The 16639-nt window shown below is 40.4% G+C and overlaps 1 protein-coding gene across 3 annotated transcripts in view; it reads left to right on the top strand.

Annotated features, from left to right (window-relative positions):
- Positions 1 to 16639, top strand: part of LOC125235409 (apoptosis-stimulating of p53 protein 2) — a 629684-nt gene that overhangs the window by 224914 nt on the left and 388131 nt on the right. For all 3 annotated transcript variants that reach the window (XM_048141963.1, XM_048141966.1, XM_048141964.1), the window contains one exon: positions 15561 to 15619. In XM_048141963.1, the coding sequence (XP_047997920.1) occupies positions 15561 to 15619 (59 nt within the window). The remainder of the gene's footprint in view (positions 1 to 15560; positions 15620 to 16639) is intronic.

Genomic DNA, 16639 nt, shown 5'->3' with positions numbered 1-16639 from the left:
GTAACCAAATTTAAGAATGAATCCTGAATCATAGAACCTGAGGAACTATAAAATGGTATCTAACCTAAAACATCTCGTTTAAATTACTTAAACAAAACAAAAGGGACTTTCTACTTGCAACTCAAACCTTGTTACGCTAACTGAGGAATGTTTTTTGTTTATGTTTGTGCTCTTGTACAAACATAAAGAGACCTCCGGAGACTAATGAGAGTAATGAGGCTAATTAAAATGTCAAGCGAGATCAAAATACAATGTTGCTGTTGATATAATTGTAAAAACGTTATCGGTAACAAATATATAACAATGTTTTGTTATAGTAACAAAATACATTTGGTCATAAACTCAAAATAAAGTGCAGCGGGGCCAATCTCGACTAAGGGGCGATTGTAACTGATCCATTTTTTCCATTATTACACTATTATGTTAGGTTCTCCATGTATCAACTGAACACACCTACCATATACCAGTGGGCACTCTATTTAATAATGCAAACATTGTAAAACATGGAAAAAATGGACAAGATCTAAGACTCCCCAAAACCATTTTCGAATTCGGAATATTCTTCAATCCATTATAAAGTGCTTCTAAAAGGACATCGTGATTTACGAAGATGTCGTTCCTGCTGGAACGCACCTCTCCATTGAATAGCCCGGCAGACGGGTTTTGCATGCTTCATAAAATACCTACTTAAATGAGTCTTGACAGCAAACGACTTTAGTTCCACTTAAGCTATAGTCTAAGCTTATGCCGGCATTTTAATTAAAACTTAAAACCCCTCCCAAGGAATTTCGCCGCCATACCCCTCATACTTCAACATACCTGTGTTATACAAATTGATCTAAGAAAGTCGAGAACTTAATTAAAGTACCCTTCAGGATCCCCACTGTCCGCTCGGCAAACAATGTTTGAACAGCTCGAGTAAGTACAGTACAAAGGCGGCTGTATAATCATTTTACATGGTAATAATGAAATTCACTGCCGTAGACGTATTGTCAATGAGAAGTTGATAGCCAATTAGTAAACAAACCGGAAGAGAGGAAAAGACAAAGACATGGTAAAGTAATAACATGTTTATTTCTAAAACATTTCCGTTGATTTCAATTTTTTTTTAAGTTTATTTAAAAAACAAACAGCCAGTTACAAATACGGTTTACAAAAAGATACATAAATCTAGGCCTAGAGTTTCCTACATTACTGGATAATTAAATTCAAGTAAAAATAGTGAACAAAATTACACACGCAGTAGTTGGGTACATACGCAAGGATGCATCTTATCTACTTAATTACAAAATAATATAATACGGTTAACAAGAAAACAGTAATTGCCGAACCTTGTTCTTGAAACTGGACAAATTATGAGCAAAAATATCAATATTATTTATTTATTTATTTATAGCATACTGTGTGCCACAGGAGGAAATAGCGAAAGTAGGTTTAGAACGTGAGTGGAACCGAGATATTATACAAACTATTGCTGTTATTCAATTATTATATTCTGAATCCTTGTAAATTCTCTTTTAAGTTAGAAATATAGCTAAGAATACCTTCTAATAGGCTGTAACGTTTTCAAGGAAGTTTTCCTTTCTGGTTCGAATTTTCCCACGTGTTTTACTCACCAACAAATATCATACTAACGTGCTACTGACATTTGCTCACACCACACTTTAAAATAAGTTTGCTTAACCGTCGGTTATTGGGTGTAATTGTTCGGCAAACACATACCGCGGAGTCCACGAGTTTGTACTATTGTCATTTGTATGGTGAGTCGATCACCAGAGTGAACCACAGTGTTTTGTCTTACCCTCTGTAAAGGTGCTGTTTACACGGGCAAGACAATTGCCATACCATTGCCGCGTTTGCTCCTTAGTTAATTGGTGCGTATTGAACAAACGCGGCAGTGGTATGCGAATTGTTTTTGACAAGCGTGTGAGTGCGCAAAAGTGATGTGACACAGTTGATGATAAAGGGCAACTATCGTGTACAATAAAACCAGTAGGTTCCAAGGTCGCATAGTAATTTACATTACAGCTGACTCGTTTTCAACAGTTTTTCTATAATATTTGGAACTACAGCTCAATTGTGATTTACATTAAATAGCTCAGAAAGCTGGTTCACCTTGGGTACATGAGGGAAAATATTTGTGAGTAAGGGGATTACATTGCGGCCATTTTGTACGGCGAAACCATCGATTCGAGCTAGGAGTACAACAATTGAAGCGCAAATTGTTGTTTTAGGAATCGTTTCAACGTCCCGTAACGATCGGTTCTCATAAGTACTCTTGGACGTGCCTATCTGAGTCTCTTGCTGTAGTCTCCTCAGCTGGGCTAGTTAGAGAACCAGTAATAAAACTCCCATTAGTCCGCTTTCCCTCTACACATTCAGATCTAGTTCAGACCGCTCAACTGATATGCGCTGGGGAGGAGTATTCCAGCGTAGCAAAAACATCTAGAGTGCGGCGGAAGGGTCCTGGATTTTCCCCCGGCTACCTTCCCCACACACAGTCAGAACAGCTCTGACGGCCCAAAAAGCCACTAGAGTCCAAGTCAGGTTTAAAAAAAAAAAGTAGTCTTGGATTTTATATTGGTTACACCACGTGGTGTTTCCAGGTGTAGTGTTGTATTAGGACGACACTGGGGTTCACAATGCGGCCATTCAGCTTCAAAGTCCCCTCAACATTGGTTGGCATGCGACTTGGCCTCTTCTGCGCAGTAACTACTTGGAACAACACTAAGACGACACTAACTGTGGGAACGGAGATCACAATACGGCCATTCTGTGCGGTGAAACATCTCGATTCGATCTGCGAGTGATTTACTCGTGTAAAGATCTCGAGAGTTAAATGTGAACGTGGTTACACTATTAAAGTAAATGGCAGTGGCGGCGCGTCCATAAAAGCTGATTCCCACCGGCTTGCCTGTTTTTGGACATTTGAGCAGAGTTGTAAAGGAAATATGTAAGCCAAATTAGCCCCGGCTTGCCTATGAATATGTTTGACGCGCCGCCACTGGTAAATGGTAAAGGCGGGTAATTGTTTCTATTCATAGGTATGGGAAGAACTTACCTAAATAAATTGTTCCGTTATTTAAGTAAACGATCGTACAGTGTACAGTATAGGTTGTACAGTAAAAAATTCATTTTGATGATATCCACGCGGCGGAGTTCGTATTCTGATTTCTGTCGCTAAGCTTTCTGTAGGTACGTACCGTGGATGTAGTGATGAAGAATGCGAACACTTGTACCCTTTTTAGGGGCATTCTACGAGAATGCTTTTGCCTTGTATGGCAGCTATTTCTATCAAATCCGTAAAGCTGAAGAAAATACTGCCAATTTGTTAAAACCAAGTCATGACACAACTTCGCTTTCTTAGCGTCTTCAGAAGTATTAAAATAATTGCATGTCGTAATCGACATTCTCGTAAAATGCCCCTTTATCACAAGCACGCGAGATTTTGTTACAATTTTCACATTTAAAAATAATCTTTTTTTCATAAAATTTCGGCCTAGATTATTTTAATTATTTTCTCATATAAAAGTAATAAATGTTCAGGCTAAATACAATATTTGTATATGGCCAAAGTGTTTAATAACGCTCAAAGTTAATCCATTCACGTCCAATGGACAGAGTAGCTATTAATTGAACATTTTCGATTAACCGGGAACAAAACATGTAGAGCGAAAGTGTCAAATTAGTTTAAAATTTATGATTATGGGATTTGTAATTAGCTGTCGATGCAGAAGTTAATTAGGTAATTAGTCCATTTTGTGATGCGTACTGTTCTTGCTTAATACTACTACGTAATTCAGATGTGCGATCGGGAAAGAAGTATGATACCTTCAAAGACAACTTAACCTTCGTAGTTATTACCTTCTGTAGTAACTTTAAAGTGACTTCTAGCAACCCACTTTACTAGTACAAGTAAAACTGATAATCAAGTTAAGAAGAAAGAAAATAACAGAAGAAAATAGACTTCAATTTATTTTGTTTGATAATCGAACGAGACAAAACCAAAGCCTCTCTTTTTATATGGGATTAAAAATTCATGTATTAGAAGTTGAAAGACGTTAAAAACACCAAGAGGTTATGGCATTACTTAATTAAATAAATGGCTCATAGTAACCTAATGGTATATTTTTAACCTAATAAATGAATGACCTAATTACCAATTGGTAAATTTCGCGAATTCGCGATACTTACTTTTACAACCGTGTGGTAAAAGCAAGAACCGCGATGAGAGTGATGAGACTAGACTTGAAACATGTAGGTAACTTTGTAAGTAAATATGGTGAACTTCATTATAATAAATTCTCTATTTCCTAAGAAACTTACTTTATTTGCAGAAGACTTTCCAGAGTTTCCAGTGTTCTATAAATGGCAACTTGTATTTGTATTTGTCTTGCCGCCGAGCTGCGAAACTTGGTCCGGAACGTAACGAGTCTTAGATTTATTTTATTGAAGTTTTGAATTGCGTAAGGGGTAAACCGATGTAATCATAATTTATCAATATTATTGTATGCTATTAAAGCTCGGCCACACATGCGCGTTTTAAGAGCGTAGGCGGAGCGTTAGCGGAGCGCAATGATAGCGGTACGCCGGACAAACACTGGCGTTGCGCCCAGCGGACGCCGGCGGGAACCAACGAGCGCGGATTGCGAGCGGAATGCGCGCGGATTGCGAGCGGAACGCCAGCGTTCGTCCGGCGCACCGCTACCATTGCGCTCCGCTAACGCCACGCTATCAAAACGCTTTATGTGTGGCGGAGGCTTTATACAAACGTAATATGTCTGTACAATACCTACCCGTATGTGGTTAGCCAGGCCAAAGTCAGTCGCCAATATTTTAATACCATAGGTACCATCTGTACTGACCACCATCGTCATTATAAATGGCTTATTAGTTTATTTTTTATTTATTTTTTTTTTTATTATAAATGGGCTTACTCTTGACCACAGACTAGCCAAAGGCAAAGACGTGGCCTACGATGGAGTGAGCTCGCCCAGAAGATGCCTGTTCACTCTTGATTTGAAGGTTGCCGGGTTATATGAGCTCGGAAATATAGCCGCCGGCAAGGAATAGGTTTATTTCAAAATGATAAATTCTTATAATATACACCGTGTTTCACTTAACACTAAAAACCTGAAAACCGTTTGTTCAGAATCGATAGTAGAATCGATTGAGCTATATCTTGATGGGGGTAATATTTTTTTTTTTAGTTTGTATTATTAGTTATTTATTACGTGCCCATTCTACAAATTCGTAATACAACATTGTGCATATTGCATTGCTAGAGGTTGTATACCTTTTTCAGTATTTAGGGGTATTCATACTGGCTGGTTATTTGGACGACTATTTTTTCCGCTACGAGTTTGACGTTGTTTGTCAGTTTAATTTTAATGTTTACCTCTAATAAGTCATAAGTCATAACAAATTGAACTCGTACTTAATTTAAATTTGCTTACTGAGATTACCTGTCCAATTTGAAGTTTGCTGTGACAAAACTCTAAAGTGTTTTACAGTGACATATGGTATACCTTATGTCGTTGCAGTAACGTACACAAATAAATAGTTTTAAGGTTTTTGATGGTAACTAGCAATTATTTTTTTGAGTGTAGAGTTAAAAGTCGAGTAGAGCTGCACAGAAATTTAAACATTCGATTTAAAAAATAAATAAACATCAGATTAAAAAATGGATACTCTAGATAAGTTTAAGAAAATAAAAATCAGTTGGGGTGTCTGAGGTTTTGAGTGATAACGGAAACACCGTGTATATTAAGGCCCGGCCTAAATATACTTATTATAAATAGCTACTCGGTAAAGCATCTACTTTTCCAGCCAATGTTAGGCAGAGTAGGCAAGGTTGCAGCATTTTTTTTTTAAATATTATAAGGACATTCTTACACAGATTGACTGAGGCCCACGGTAAGCTCAAGAAGGCTTGTGTTATGGGTACTCAGACAACGATATATATAATATATAAATACTTATATACATAGAAGACATCCATGACTCAGGAACAAATATCTGTGCTCATCACACAAATGAATGCCCTTACCGGGATTCGAACCCGGGACCGCGGCGTAGCAGGCAGGCATTTGACTCTAATTCAATTTATATTCGTTTGAGAGCATAGTGCCAATAAATGTTGAAAGTTCTTTTTATTTTTGCTTATATTCAATTGAGAAAACTTTCAATAATATGTTACGTTTCCTTTGAAGTAATTTGCTTCTGAGTAAACGCTTTGTTTCGCGAAAAGATATTTATAATGATATTCCTCGAAAACATGTGTTGCGAATGTATTAAAATTGTCAGAAGAAGTTACGGAGTTCTAAATATAAATAAGGGGAACTTACCTGTCCTTAAATTAGAATATTGTATACCATGCACGAAATAAAGCATCAGATTCGCGTAAATTGGATGCGCGACTGTATTTCTTCTTTTTCTAGAAGGCTATATGGTGTCCCTTTGCTCTGCAAAGGCCTTCCCCTAGACTTCCAATCCTCCCGATTAAGAGCTGCTTATTCGTCCAGTTGCTTAGAAACTTGTCCAGTGTGCGTAGCCGAATGCACAAACGCTCACGATAATATCTCTTTCGTAGCTATCTATCTCTATCGCTCTTGCGTATTGGCGCGACAGAGGCTGACTACATTTCTGCGGCGTTTTAGTGGCGTTTCGCGTCGCAGAAATACCATTCGGCTACGGGGCCAGGTCGTGCCGCCATTTCTGGGCCGATCTCTCGGGGGTTTGCGTTCTGGCACAAACTCTGTGACTCATCCAGCCCATCGGTGTGGATGCATACGCCGTACATGGCCGGCCCAACCCAACATGGGCAATACCTGTCTTAACGCGGAACGTGGTGTTTCGAACCCCACTACAGATGATAAATTGACTACGTAGTACGTAGCTTTCATTATAAAGCTCTATTGATACAAACCACACTTTTCTAATAGATACAGTTGGGACAGAACAATGGTCTGTTATTACGTAAGCCAGGTCACGGAGAATCGTGACCGGCTGAAAGCGGTAGCCGCTAATTGACGGGGAAAGTCTGGAGCCATCCGTTATCGGATTATATAAACTGTCATGACATTGAGGTGACGAGCTCATGACTGGTTATTGGAATTGGTTGAGCTCGTTTAGACTGGCGTACTTTCTGCTGCGCGAATAATATTGTTAGAGGCGTATTTATTCGGACTGAAAGAAGGCGTTATGGTACTCCCACACTGGCTGTTATGAATGTTATATACCACTGTGTGACAGGGACAGCGCTATGGCGCAATCGTGACTTACGTGAGCGTACAGCTTTTCGAACCCAGGCTCGTATCAATGAGTTTTTTGGAACTTATGTGCGAAATGTCATTTGATATTTGCCAGTCGCTTTTCAGGAAAACATCGTGAGGAAACCGGACTAATTCCAATAAGGCCTAGTTACCCTTTGGGTTGGAAGGTCAGATGGCAGTCGCTTTCGTAAAATTATTGCCTCTACGCCAAATCTTGAGATTAGTTGTCACAGCGGACCCCAGGCTCCCATGAGTCGCGGCAAATGCCGGGATAACGCAAGGAGGATGATTATGTATTCTGTTTTTTGCTCCAAGTTTTCGAAATTTACCAATTTTAGTACCAAACTTGGACCGTAAATATAAATATACGTAATCCAGGCAGGAGGCAGGACATTTACTTCTGTGTCTACGAGAAGTTGTGGGTGTCTTACAGTTTGTCTTAGGCAGCGTTCCCACTTAAGCGTCGCGTGTCTCGGGGCGCGCAATGGACGTCTCCGCCACGCCGCCTGAATGTAATTCAAAAAACGTCTCCTCAGTACATTTTGTATAGGAAGGACGTAAGACGCGCCCCAGGCGGCATGGCGGCGGCGTGGCGGAGACATCCGTTGCGCGCCCCGAGACATGCGTCTTATGAGTGTGGATGGTCCCTTAGCCACATCAGAGCGTCGTTAGATGTGTTCTGGAAGCAAAAAGTACACGTCTTTTTATGAGTAGGTACAGTATACATACAGCTGATACAGCTAGGGAACAAATCAAATTATTTTATAAAACATTTTTTGATTTGTAGTTTTTCAAGTAGTCACACTACTATATACAGATTATAAACTGAAATAGATATCATACACGAAAGAAAAAACGACAAGACCCACTGGTGACGGGCCGGGAATCGAACCCGGGTCTTCAGCTTACGCGGCTAACGTCCTTACCACTAGCGGGCGGGCGGTCGGCTGGTCTAGGGTCATGGCCTAGGGTTCCAATTGGTTGACTGTACACCGTCAATCTTCAGCTTAACAATACACCAATTTAATATTTTATATTTTGAGGTATATTTGTAAATACCGGTGACAAGGGCCACTGATTGGGCTGTACCGGTATTGTGTGGCAATCAATGTCGTTTCAGCGCTGAATCGGTACAAATTGTTGGCTCGACACTTTTTATTTATAAATCGAGAATTATTTTATCAATTATGATCAAATTTATGAATCGTTCCCTGTGGCGTTTAAATATTTTAATAGTCTATATTTATATATTTACTTGGGAATAACCTAACCACAAAATTAAAATTTTGAAAAAGCCCCCGACCGTAACATAGCAGACCGATTTTCATGAAACATTACTAAGAACACTCTCGACTAACTCGGCTTTCAGACAAAAAAAAGTTAATCTAAATCGGTTCATCCGTTCGGGAGATACGATGCCACAGACAAACACACACACACACAGACAGACAGACAAACAGACAGACAGACAGACAGACAGACAGACAGACAAACAGACAGACAGACAGACAGACAGACACGTCAAACTTATAACACCCGTCGTTTTTGCGTCGGGGGTTAAAAATAAGATACGAGCAAATTTCGTCATTACAGATAATGACAACTTTTTGAGAACGCCACATACTTGCACTATATTGTACCTACCTACTACACTCTTATCAAGCGTTAAACTGCCCTATTACTGAACTCGACAGTTTTTTTTTACCCAGGGGGAATCCGTTATAGTTATCCTACTGGCCCGGGAGAGCCAAGTGGGTATGTCCGACTCCCACGGACTAAACCCCCTGAGGGACCATCCACACTCATAAGACGCATGTCTTGCGGCGCGCAACGGACGTCTCCGCCACGCCGCCTGAATGTAATTCAAAAAACGTCTCCTCAGTACATTTTGTATAGGAAGGACGTACGCCACGCCGCCGCCACGCCGCCTGGGGCGCGTCTTACGTCCTTCCTATACAAAATGTACTGGGGAGACGTTTTTTGAATTACATTCAGGCGGCGTGGCGGAGACGTCCGTTCTGCGCCGCGAGACACGCGACGCCTAAATGGGGACGCTGCCTGATGGGGTGTTCCGACACTTCTGACCCTCGCCTTTAGTGGGGTTTCGGGAACACGGTTGTAGACCACCGTTGCCCTGGCAGCGTTGGCCTTGCGGGCCCGGCTCTTGTGGCTGGTCATGCAGCCTACTTCGCTGAAGGCACCTCGGAATGCTTGAGAACCTTCCAGCACAGGAACATTTAGGGCCAGTAGCAACCACAGTTCACGCACATCAACGTCAAGCTGAAGTTTGTGGAAATTCCCATACAAAATATTTTGCGAAAGCTAAATTCTATAACAGACAGTAACCGACACTTATTCGCTCCGCTGCATTACCGCAAGTCCCCTTAATCTCCGCCTCAGTATAAAGGCAGCCTTAATTTTCTAGAATTGCTATCTACGTGGTTTTATTTGCATTAAAACTCCAGGTAAAAAATCAACTATAATCAAAATTTTGTTGTGGTGCTAGGTAACGTTTTGTTTATATTTATACCGAAATTAGGGACCCCACACATCTAGCGTCTCGCGAGACGCTCCGCCACACACGAGCGTTTTGAGAGCGTGGCGTGAGCGGGGCGCGATGGAAGCATGCCGCCAGCGCCGCCGCGCCCTACTCTCGCCCACGCTCTCAAAACGCTCGTGTGTGGCGGAGGCTTGAGTGTTAGGCAGCGTTCCCACTTAAGCGTCGCGTGTCTCGGGGCGCGCAACGGACGTCTCCGCCACGCCGCCTGAATGTAATTCAAAAACGTCTCCTCACGGCGTGGCGGCGGCGTGGCGCGCGCCGCGCCGCCTGGGGGCGCGTCTTACGTCTTTCCTATACAAAATGTACTGAGGAGACGTTTTTTGAATTACATTCAGGCGGCGTGGCGCGGACGTCCGTTCCGCACCTCAGGACATGCGTCTCTTAAGTGTGGCCGGTCCCTTATTAGTTTTCTTCAATACTAAATTATTTATTTTAAAGTTCAGCCCAATAGCGTATTTGCTCCAGTTGAAAAGGATTTTAATTAAAGCTCTGCAAAAGGCGTCGGTAAGTTAGGTGGTTTCGCGTGAAAGTCGGATACTATGTCTTGTTAGATCTCGCGTTTTAAAAATCATGAACATTACGCGCTAAGCTTCGATATGATAGAGCGATGAATGAGCTCAGAAGGTTTGGGTATCTGATAACTCAAAAGTACATTCAAATCATTCGTTTCTTAACGATTAAAAAACTACAAAAAAATTTAAATATTCTCAACTTTTCGAAAAATCATCCCTATCTACAATTTTATCCGCTTCAAGTCCTTTTGGACGTTTAGTATTTTGCTACTAAGTAGTACTCTCTACAAACAGTCAACATGTGCTGCGGAGGTTGTTGCGGTGGATGCTGCTGTGGTGGCTGCTGCTGCCCATGCAACATGCTGCACCAAGATCTGCTGAGTAGTCGCCGCAGAAGTGCCGGCGGCTCTGCCAGCGCTTCTGATGCTTCTACCAAAACCCGTGTTGTGTGGATGTCATATTCTCACAAGTGTTGTTGCGTGAAATAAATGATTAAAATGCATTGGTGTCGTTATGATTGTTATCTTGACTTAGGCACCTAAAAAATACTTAAGTATATACTCGTATGTATGCGAACTCGTTTCAATTCGCGTTTACAGGTTTTGGTTAAGTAAGTTTTATTTGTGATTATTTTTAGTGTTAATAGTTTACCTATGTCACACTTCAGACAATGGCGATAAAATATATGAAAGAGGCGCGCTCCTACGCACACAGTCAAAGCTCATGTAGGTGAACGCGTACCATGTTTATATAAGTGAGTTAAGACAGATCGACTGGTCGCGTTCTTGACAGGCAGTAACTGTGTGGTAACCGAGAGCGGTTGGGCGGCACTATGAGCGGGGAGCGAGTTGGTCATAGGTACTGTACGATAGTACACTGAGAGAAATTTGCATTGTGAATTTAACAAGTTCGACTTGTTGCGGGTTTATCCGTTTGAATCAAAAGTATTTATTGTAAACTGAATAAATCACAATATTGACGGCACAAGTCGAATTTGTTCGGACAATAAGGTCAAACTTGTTAAAAAAATATTTGATTGAATCAGCCAAACATATGTTTAAAACAATATGTGTTGCTTTTATAAAATCGACTTGTTGATTCAAATATATTGCCGATTCAAATGACAAGTAACTTGTAGAATGTACTAGTTACACTTAGCAAAATCTAACTTGTTGTTTGAACCACAGAACACGTAGGCGCTATTTTAAGCAAAAAACTTGTTGGACGAACATGAAAACTGTTTGTTTTTTCTCTCAGTGTACTCTTTATTATACTGTGCCTATATTATTGCTTTATCTAGCGGTAGTTAATCAGTGATGTCGGCGGAAAAGGTACAAAATTAGCTCGAAGCCGGCTTGCTACGTCTTAACTCCGAACGAAACATGAAAGCTATTGAAACTTTACAAATCGATGGCTGAATCGAGAGGCAGGCTGACTTTCTACGTACGATATTTCATACATATATAATACAGCACACAAATATACTATCACCACAGCTTACGTTACATATACAGTCAACGAATTTGAATCCTATGCCACCCTGTCTCATTTAAACCGTGTTCTATTTGCCATAAGAAGTCATATTGACGGTTTACTGGGCAAAGGTTCTACAGTGGCCTATAATTCATATTGGTTGACGCTACGCTACGGCTAAAAGCAAATTAAAGACGGGTATTATCTTTCGTACAAGAAATTAGTCTCTACTCTACACCTCTCAAGGTTAGTCGATATTTGTTCAAATAATAAAAGGTGGTCAGTAAGTATACACATCGGTTAATTTATTCATCCATGTTCAATATATAATTAATGATAAGCCCCGATTTAATGCATAAATAATTCGTTGCATTTTGGTCGCAGCATTTATATTTCAGTCCGCTTATTGTGACAACCACAAATTGATAGTTAAGGAAATTGGCCGCTATTGTTAAGCCAGGGATGCACCAAGGGAAAAATGTCTCAGCAGCGACTCCTAGTAGCGCGACGTTGCCAAACTTCTTTTGACGCGTTTGGCAACTATGAAAGATATATCGCCGGACATGCCACTGAAAGTCATGCAAACCTGTCTAAACAAAATTTGGGAATTGGGATAGCCAACTTTAGACATGTGTCATTTCCCAATAAACAATTCCGCTTGGTCGCTTGACACATGGACGTAGCAAATCTCGTCCTTACTTTTAGCGACAAGTGGCACGTTTGCTAGTATTCGACACAGGTAAGTTTGTGATTTTTTTTATCGAGCTCTCAGGGTTCTAGTCTAAAAAATCGCTACGACTTTTCAAAAACCCGTTATTCGAACCTACGGCACCATCAAATAACTCAATCGCGCTAGATAGCAGAATGTCTGTGCCGTCTGTGGTCCTCAAACTGACACAAAGCATACCCGTGTAGGAATGTTAGCCTTTGCGATTTTACAAGCGCACGGAATTTTCGTGCAGAATATTTGATATGAATCACGAGTAACCTGTTGGACATGCCAGCTAGAGCGGTATTTGAATTTCACAAATTAATCTGTATGACAAAATGTTTAGCTACAACCAGATTTTTTGTAGTAAGCTGAAACATCTGCGTACTAACAGCATTTTTTTTAAAGAAAAGGCTTCACTGCCCTATTTATAGTTGAGACTTGAACTCGAGTTAATAAGTGGGAAAGCCATCTCGTTTACAATCCGCAATATTGCTCAGATCAGACATGCCTTAACTCCTGCCGATTGGATAACTAAGTTTAGCTTACCTTATACGTAAGACGCTGGTACGAAGGTGTCTCACATCGCTAAAGCCTTCCCTTCAATCTCTTATAATAAGTAATGTAGCGAGCATATGATTACAATGCGTCGTTAAATAGTACTAAATAGTAGCTGTACACCTCGGACGAGGTGATCAAATATATGAAAGAGGCGCGTTCCTACGCACACAGTCTAAGCTCCTGTAGGTGAACGCGTACTATGCTTGTATGAGTGAGGTAGACAAGTCGACGTTGCATTTTTGACCGGAGGTAACTGTGAGGTAACCGAGGGCGGGTGGGCAGCACTTTCAGCGGGGAGTGAGAGTGGCCATACTGTACGATAGTACTCTTTATTATACTGTGGTAGCTGAGTAAGCGCTATTGCCTCGTAAATCGCATCTGATAGGCTAGTGTCACGGCTAAACTAAATTTGCCGCTTCACGGCTTATCCCACCGCACACGAATTAGTTTGCGGTGCCAATACGCAAATGACGTCATTTTACCCATTTTTAACACTGCATTTCACACCTTATGATTTGGCTTTAAGAGTGATACTTGTTAGATTTATGCCACAAAGCTGTACTTTTGTACAGTTAGCCGCAGAATCATAAATCGTAGCCGCAGAGAGGATATTATGTCACGACAAACCCCTCATGTAATGGATCCAGATGGACCTATGTTAGATTCAGTATTTTACGAAGACAAAGTATGTTTTAAATTAGAAATTGGCACTTCGTTGTTTACCCTAAAATAAAGTTATGAAACATATTTGTATGTTTACCTTAATAAAATATTTAATTTTGTTATAATGTTTATTCTTAGAAATCATACTCATACTCATTATTACATGTCAACATTACATTACATACATATTTAATACATTTTTCCACCTATGGAATGGTGGGATTTGACTAGATGTCGCGCTTTCATGCTTTAGTATTTTCTACTATGATTGATGTGTTTGTTCAGTATTTAGTGATAAGATAACTGCATCTATTTACCCTCGTTAGAGTGTGAATTGCGCTTCACCATATTTCTACCTACTGAAGTGTCACATTTTCATACTGAACCTGATATAACATTCATATCATTTCTTTAATGTATGCACTCTCTACGTGTGCGTGTGGATTGAGTGAGCACCTTCATAGTGTATTGTTAAATGAATACATTCACTGTTTTCGTTGGTAGTTTGTGAGAACTGAGTGAGCACATGTTAATGACTGTATCTTTTGATTTATCTTTTTACAAATTCAGAGATTCGTTTTACAATTGTTTTAGAACTTTTACTAAATGATCAGCATATTTTTTTTTATTTTCGGAAGGTGCTCACTCAATCCACACGCACACACTCTCTACAGGTAAGTGCTCTGTGAATGCACAGCATCATAGTGCACGCAAAGGGAGCATATTTTATTACGCGACTAGAATATACAGCTTGCATTGCAAGAGTACCAAGCTTATACGTGACATCACTTTGCTCAAGAGAACATTCTCTATTTGAAAATTGCTGTGATCTCAATGTCAGTTTTCTTATACTTTCGTCTTTATACTAGGGTGACAATGGTTTCTGGCCCCGTAGCCGAATGGCATTTCTACGACGCGAAACGAAAACGAAACGCCGTGAAAGGTAGTCGGGTTCTGTGGCGCAAATATACAAGAGCGATAGAGATAGATATCTGCGAGCGTTTCATTTCGTGAGCGTTTGTGCATTCGGCTACGCACGCTGATGTGCGGCAACAGGACGCTGTCTAGGGACCGTCCACACTCAAGAGCCGCATGTCCGCCGACGCGGATCGGACGTCAGCGCCACGCCGCCTGAATGTAATTTAAAAAACGTCTCCTCAGTACATTTTGTATAGGAAGGACGTAAGACGCGCCACCAGGCGGCGCGGCGTGCGCCAAGCGACGTCCCTTGCGCGTCCCTTGCGCGTCCTTCCTATACAAAATGTACTGAGGAGACGTTTTATAAATTACATTCAGGCGGCGTGGCGCTGACGTCCGTTCCGCGTCGGCGGACATGCGTCTCTTGAGTGTGGACGGTCCCTATCACAGTTATCTGTGCTATAACAGAGTTCAGATATCGCTTTTCATTTGTTAACAGTTGTCTGTTTGGCTAGGCCCCTGCTAAGATAACAAGCCGTAATAATAGCCGGATAGCTTCGTTTGAATTTAACGGCATACCTATACTCGCAGACGGGCATTTTCAGAAATTGGGACCTAGAATTAGTGAAGTTGTTAACAAAAATTAACTCGATGTCAGTTTTGTGACGACAATTAAGCATACAATTTCTTTTATAAATATTGCTTTTGTGTTAATTACGTAAACTGTAAGCAATAATCTGCATTTAGAACATGAAAAAAGTTGGTTTTTACACCACTAATTTTGGGTCCCAATTTCTGAAAATGCCCAGACCTCTCTATCACATCATTTTTATGTTGGTATTTGGTAGTTAATTATCATAATTAATTAAAATCAATGTTGTTTGTTACAGAGACGGGGAGCACGGATAAGAGCAATGGTATGAAGGAACCGGGATCACCTGAGGAATTGGTAAGTGTTTTACTAATTTTATTATTGTTCCATAGTAGTTAGGGCTTCCAATACCGGGATCCCGGTATCTCGGGATCCCGGGATCCCGCCTTTTTTTGGGCACATTTCAATACCGGTATTTAATTTACTAATACCGGGATCCCGGTATTTTTAGAAACTAACAAATTTTGTCAAATGAATGTAAATTACTCATCAAAAACGTTAAATTTCTGCATCATGTTGGTCGCTACACGCGTAAATCTTGGTTCTTGCTCTCATTTCTCGATTTGACACATTCTCTGTTTGGTGTTTTTACAATATTTGTATGAAAATGATAGATTTTTCGATGATTACCTAGATAAAGTTATGTGTCAAAAGCATTCATTGAGGAGTGCCTGTCGCGAACCGTTTTTGACACATGACAGAGAAGCAACACGTCAAACGTAGTTGCAACAGGCCACCAGGGTCTCTGTAAACAAATCGCCCTGATGCATCTATTACTTTTTTAATCCGTAGATTGAGTGTTCCTATTCCGAGAAGTAATTTTCTTGATTTTGATTATCATGATTATTTCTTAATGTGATTTATAATAAAATTGTTCAATGATTTGGCGGATTTATTTTATTAGAGCTTTAGGGCCTCTAGCGCCACGAAAAACAAAAATATCACTAAATTGTACCACAGATATTGATTAAAAATATTACAATGTGTTTTCAAAAAAAGCATCTCATGTTCTAGTTTCAAAAGTCAATGATGTGTCTTGTTATTTAATAAAGTGATAGGTATAGTCAAATTTACAGTACAATTACACTATTAACACTGACTATAAAATGTAAAAGATTACCTACGAGCCTGAAGAGATCGATTTGGCAGAAAACATGGTTTGCTATGGATGGCCGCGTCTTCTCGCGAAATGTCCGATCTGGCGGCGATATCTAACTTACAGAATCGGTTTACTATTGTCTTGCAGAAACTTTTTTCGCATATATTTGATTTGTATAAAAGTTCTTGGCAGAAGTCACGATTGGCAGAAACATCTTA

This window comes from Leguminivora glycinivorella, chromosome 17 (genome assembly GCF_023078275.1).
Source record: "Leguminivora glycinivorella isolate SPB_JAAS2020 chromosome 17, LegGlyc_1.1, whole genome shotgun sequence".
Taxonomy (NCBI): domain Eukaryota; kingdom Metazoa; phylum Arthropoda; class Insecta; order Lepidoptera; family Tortricidae; genus Leguminivora; species Leguminivora glycinivorella.
The sequence above is the reverse complement of the archived record's forward strand: the minus strand, read 5'-3'. Positions and strand labels throughout refer to the sequence as shown.